The sequence below is a fragment of the Macrosteles quadrilineatus genome, unplaced genomic scaffold (genome assembly GCF_028750875.1).
Source record: "Macrosteles quadrilineatus isolate MER2022 unplaced genomic scaffold, UCM_ALF_1.0 Scaffold_8__2_contigs__length_117827958, whole genome shotgun sequence".
Classification (NCBI taxonomy): Eukaryota; Metazoa; Arthropoda; class Insecta; order Hemiptera; family Cicadellidae; genus Macrosteles; species Macrosteles quadrilineatus.
Genome location: NW_026542601.1, coordinates 100,590,598 through 100,596,711, shown reverse-complemented (window position 1 = coordinate 100,596,711; position 6,114 = coordinate 100,590,598). Strand labels below are relative to the sequence as shown.

The following is a 6,114-nucleotide window of genomic DNA, read 5'->3' as shown; positions in this document are numbered from 1 at the left end:
CTATTCACTTCAGGAACATCTCAGTTAACAAAAATATTCTTTAATGGATTTTCTATTACGCTATCAACACTGACCCGCCGCAGTTCCGTCAGTCGCTCTGCCGGCGTCCGTCAGTCAATTTCATATTTCTTTTCACCGATATTTTTGAATTATTTTGATGCCTGACGGATGTGTTTGAGGTTAGAAAGTTGTACTTTTTTATTTAAAATCGTCGAGTTTATATGTTAAGTAATGTGTGTAACAATCAAGAAGACGTACGATGAAAATTTTATAAAATATTAGGTTTTAATTGAACATTTTGTACTGCAACAACACTGTAAATAAAGTGACGGAAGAGTGACTGAAACCAAATGACTGACAGTTTGACTGAGAAATTGCGGATGCAACTGTGACTGGACTCTAAGGGAACTGTGACTGGACTGATATGTGTGAATCGACCTTTAATCTGTGTCTATTATTGTCGTGTATATTATTAGCACATTCATAATGATTTTCTATTTGTAATCGATTTGTATGAATAGATCTATAAACAAATATCGGATTATTTACCGTATAGCCTACAACCTAGCCAAAGTTTGAGTGATACAATAAATCTGTTATTATTGCATTAAGTAAAGGATTAGTAAATTAATACAAACACACGTAATACTTATAATTATAAACTATTATTTCTATAATTTTAAATGAGTAATACATGGACAAATTAGTAAACGTTTTGTGTAATTGAACAGTTGGGAGCTGACAATGACGTTAATAGTTAGTGATAAGATCTGTTATCAACTTTAACATGTGACAGGGTGAAGACATCAGTAGCTCTGATATACAATGGTTCCGCTAGCATGAAACCAACCTTAGCACCAGGTATTTATGTAAATCCATTAGATACAAGTAAATACCAATTAGAACATTAGCCTAAAGTAGATGAATTTTCTCTTCATAGATATATAAAACTACATATTTTACTTTGATGAAAAGAAAATAAAAATTTGATTTCTCCTCAAATAAAAGTAGTGATGTAATAATAATCATATCATACTCACGTTAATAAGCTCAGGAACACAGTATTTTATATTTATGTTTATCGTTATAATTACTCATTTTATTACATAATTAATCGTATTTTCTATGTAGTTTTTTTACCTTCCTTAAAAGTCCCCAGTCTAATTTTAGTTAAGCCAGGCTTTTTGTCGATTATTGTTCAATTGCACCTTATTAGAACCATAATATATTTTTAGCTGAATATGCATGTACTTCAGGCATATTCAACTCTTCAACAAAGCTTCTTTTTCTACAAACTACGCCTTCCACAGTACAATTCCACGGCTCCACAGACTTGGAAATCAAGCATGCCAACATGTTGATATGTTCACCTGCAAACTAAAAGTCATTAAAATATCCTAGTTTAAGCTGTTATTTGTATGAGGTTGATGAGAATGTGTCCTGAGGTCACTGTCTGGAATTTGCTGCCTTGTTTGTTTACACTTTCCCATAAATATTGATTGCAATGTTAACATTTTCCACTCAGTTTACGTCACCGTTATTATATTATTGTCATTTTTTTGTTTTTTTTTGTCTTGTCTGTTAAATATATTTATATTTTTGCTTGTTATTGTTATTATATTAAAATATTTATTGATTGTTATCTTGATTTGGTTATCGTTATTATTCTAGAAATGTTTATGCATGTTAACTAGAATTTGTAATAAGTATGGATCCAATCTTTGTCAACGCATTTTTGGTACAATCCTGTTTATGTCATTTTTCATGTTACCAATCTTTTTATTAAATTTTTTTATCTAGCAAGATGAATCTGAATCTGGCTTATATGTATTTATAAATATTTATCTAGTAACTTGCCACTCATGTATTATTGATTGTAAAAACGGTGTTTACCGTATGAATAAATGAATTGTTAACTAAGTAACTAACACGTTAAATTAATTAGATACTCCTGATATTATTACCGTAGTCAGAGCAAAGTCGCTACATAAATCCAAAGTATTGAAGGGATTAGATAGCATAGTATAATAAGCGGAGAGACATGTGAAACTTTATGCAACAATACTCCTGGGTTCGTCGCATATGATCAAATTAGATATTATCCTAAGTTTACCAAGTGGTAGTTGATTCAAGATGAGTAAAGTTTATCTAACTTCGCTGTACTTGTATTTCATTACAAACTTATCGATTGTTAGGTTATCTAACAGTAATGTTGGTGATATTGATCTAAAAACTCATTGCGTGGTGGTTTTAGATAAAATAATTCAACTTTCAGATTATCTAAAGGTAATCAACATGTTGATGCAAGCTTATATGTGGCAGATAATCCAAAAACATCGATTAGGAGTTGGTATAAAATAAATCTATGTAGTTGCAGATTATTCCTAGCTAATTATTGAGCTCCAGATAATCTACAGCTGATCGGGTTACACAAGGTCTAGTGTTACAGATTACCCTAAAGTGATTGAGTTAGAGACAATCGTAAGCTAATAGAGCTTAAGATGATCTAAACTGATCAAGATACAGATTGTATAAATATTTTGTTTGTTTAAGGTAAACTAAAATCTTTGTTGAATAAATTAGCGCAAGTTCTCTTTAAGTTTACTATTGTAGTCTACTTCTCGGAAATTACTTAAATGTTGTTTATAATTGTTTAGTGAGATACTTATACTTAACATATCAGACTATTTTAAGTATAACCACTTACATTTTTTTCTGGATATGAGGGTGGTTACAGTGCCAACCAGTAAATTTGAATTTTTCAGTTAACATCTCTAGCGATATCAATCATGGACCCCAGAAAGTATTGATTATTGAGCCATAAATAACGAATAATGATATGAATAAGGTTGACGTTAAATGGTTACAAGACTCGAGTTTGGATAGTTTTCTTACAAAAAAAATCAATTGTACAAAAAACCCCAATATTCTTCCAATTATTAGTAACCCACCAAGTATGGTTATCATATTCAACGACCAAGCAAAAAACATATCATGTAATAAAACTAAAAAACTATGTAATAGTATATTAGTTTTCATAAAATTATGTATTTTTCTGTTTAACTAATCTCATTTTTGATATGAATGTACTTCATATCATCAATATATCTCCCAAAGTGTTGACTTGTGGATAGTCTAGTAATTTAGTTTGGATTATATATATTTTCTAATAATTTGGTTTATGGGCCACACTCTTATTTCTACTTTTCTGAGATTTTTGTTAATTGGTGTGACAGGGTTGCTGCTGGCCGCAGCTGCAGTGAGTGTAGTCAGCGATGTCCTGGACCTAGACTACAGCACCTGTATTACTCTTGACCCTTTCGACTCCGCCCTCCCCCAGACAACACCCTTCCCTTATGTCCTGAACGTGAGTAAGACAGGAGTCATCCACAATCAGGACTCCATCATCCTCACCATCCGTACACAGGACCCCCGGGTGGAGTTCGAGAGGTTCCTGGTCCAGGCGAGGGACACCGTGCTAGGAGTTCCTGTGGGACAGTTTGTGGATACTGGGGACGCTGATATCACGTTGTATAACTGCTTCCATCGACCAGAGGTAATGATGTAGGATATAACAGATATAGAAATATTAGATAAAAAAGCGTAGTACAAATTTGGTGAGCTACATGTTGAAATTGAATGTATTAAGGATGATTGGGTGAGGTGTAAAGATAAATCAGATTATATTGGGTTGTATAAATACGGCTGCTTGTAGTGTTTTGTTTTATCACTTTTAATCTCTTGATTACTTTCTTTCATACATGAATCACTCACATCCTATAACCTTCCACGGCTTAGGTTACAAAATGATTTGTTTACATTATATGAGAAGAGGCTCTATACCAATATTTCTAAACATATGTTTTAAATAATATGCATTTGAGCTAAGAGGTTTTGAGGTAGGCTGGCAAGTTTAAATAATTCAACTGATCTAGTGGATGTATATTGAGATTTATGTCCTGAAGGCATGAGAGTAAATTCCATCAATACGATGCAATAAAACATAATATGCCTCTGCAAAGAGAGCAACCTTCACTAAAAGCCATAAAGTGTTTATTAAGATAAATTAAGTCATGTTATAAACTATAATACTTATTATCATCATTTTGTTTAAGGTTTTTCCTTTCCATTCACTGATAATCTTAAGGTATAACGATTTCTTTATCTACATCTCGATTGTAAACTAACAGGATATGAAATGATAGCTCGTTTTCCACTGACACCTGTAGTCTATAATGTATTTGTATGTTGTCAGAACACAGCAACGGAATTCAATCAGGACCCCAAGAGAGAGGCCCGCATGCGTTGGATGCCTGACTATGACTACAATGGAACTGTAAGACTAATGTAAGTGAGAACAAAGCATTCTAAACACTCCCTGGCATCGACGGATGTTGATCCTACTTAGACACAATCCATCAAAGCTGATATAATGTTTGGACTGATCTTTGTCGTATTATTGTGTTCATTATTGCTTACGTATTCAATCCTGTACTATTTTATATCAACCCGTGTTATTTTTTAGGTTTTGTAGGGGAACGGTCCAACCTTTAGTCTTGTTATTATATAAACGACCTTTCGTTATAAAGCAACATCAACTTTTAGTCCAAAAATAAGTAGCACAAGGGCTCAGGGGCAATGTAGAAAGGGGCTTGATACATAATCAACGCACTCTAGCTTTAAAGGCGAGCACCATCACTACCCTGGACCAAAAATTATGAAATACTATAATATCAACAAAATGCTGAAAACAAAAGAGAACGAATACATATATATATATTACTTGGCCCCAACAGTCACTGGACATAGTACAAAACCTATCTTGTGTAGGCATATTTCAAATCCTTTTATTTAGCAAGCTTGAGTGCTTAGTTATACATATTTCAATAACCTACAGCTATGCTAGTCAGCTAAGAACCACGTCAAACCTTAAATCACTGTGAATTAAATTTTAATTTGTAGTCTATACTTCAGTATTTTAAATATTGTATACATTATTTTAACCTATAAAATAATCATATATTGGTTAAAATGAACTAATTGTGAGCCTAAGAAATCACTATAATATTTATTTCAACCACAGATATTACACAAATAATATTACAATTATCCGTGTTTTATTTGGAATGCAGTTTTGAATACCTATGTAACCTTAGACTATTTGCATTTACATTATTAGTGTTTTAGCATCTAATAGATACAAACATTAACTAAAATCTATGTTCCAGAGCCACGGTTGTTCAAACCAAAGACATTTATTGGCTAAGACAACTCGCAGCTGAACTACAAGTATACAACCCCTGGTAAAAGTAATATTTTAAGTGTTTGTCCCTGTCAAGAACTACCTCATTGAACAACAATTGCGTCTTACGTGATAATATCAACTGCTAGCCAAAAATACGAGTCTGTAAATATATAGATAATAATTCAAACCGAATAAAAGTTGTTTATTTCGTTTACTTGACATATTCCCAAACTACGTGTTGAGTAGGTTTTTATAAATTGTGCAGATTGTAAGCCTATTTAATTTTTACTTTGTTATTTTTCTTCTTTAAATTGGGTGATAGAAATAGGATTATTACTTTTTCTGTTTTTTTTTTAGGTTTTATAAAACTAATAACGTACTTTTTAACGTGAATGCATTTTATAATGGCATAAACTAACTTGTAAAGTTATAGATCATCAAAGACTGTTATTAATTGGAAATTCCTTTCATTTAAAAATTGTATTTCAACTTCTATGTAAACACTGATATAAAATAAATATGACTACAATAATAAACTATCAGTTTTAAATTGTATATTTTGAAACAAACATAAGTTTAGACTGGCAATGTTTTTATTTTTTAAGCAATATCGCTGACACGAAATTTTATTTCCTTGTTTTGAGCTCATACACTATTAAAAACTATCGTAAATGGTAAAAATTTAAGATGGCATAAAATATGAGTATAGTAATATTAAACGTGCATCAGCAATGGTTTGATTGTAAATTGATTTTCAAAATTATTGCCAGTTTTCAATTTTGAAACCGTTTTACTCAAACAATATATTATTGAAATAAGCTCCTTTGCTCTGTTAGTAAATATATTAGTAAGAGTTAACAATAAACATC

At 31.6% G+C, this 6,114-nt stretch overlaps 1 protein-coding gene across 1 annotated transcript; it reads left to right on the top strand.

Moving 5' to 3' along the window:
* The first annotated feature begins 738 nt into the window (after nt 1-738).
* LOC128999853 (defense protein l(2)34Fc-like) lies at nt 739-5,423 on the top strand. The gene is made up of 4 exons (XM_054426568.1): nt 739-861; nt 3,237-3,556; nt 4,256-4,347; nt 5,229-5,423. The coding sequence occupies exons 1-4, from the start codon at nt 840-842 to the stop codon at nt 5,305-5,307; spliced, it is 513 nt and encodes a 170-aa protein (XP_054282543.1). The 5' UTR covers nt 739-839; the 3' UTR covers nt 5,308-5,423.
* Nucleotides 5,424-6,114: the final 691 nt, after the last annotated feature.

What these genes read in the sequence shown, in the direction of transcription:
- LOC128999853 (XM_054426568.1), top strand. Translation starts at nt 840, where the DNA reads ATGAAACCAACCTTAGCACCAG. An exon ending in GAAACCAACCTTAGCACCAG is followed by an intron (nt 862 to 3,236) that starts GTATTTATGTAA and finishes TTGGTGTGACAG; the next exon opens with GGTTGCTGCTGGCCGCAGCT. An exon ending in AATGGAACTGTAAGACTAAT is followed by an intron (nt 4,348 to 5,228) that starts GTAAGTGAGAAC and finishes TCTATGTTCCAG; the next exon opens with AGCCACGGTTGTTCAAACCA.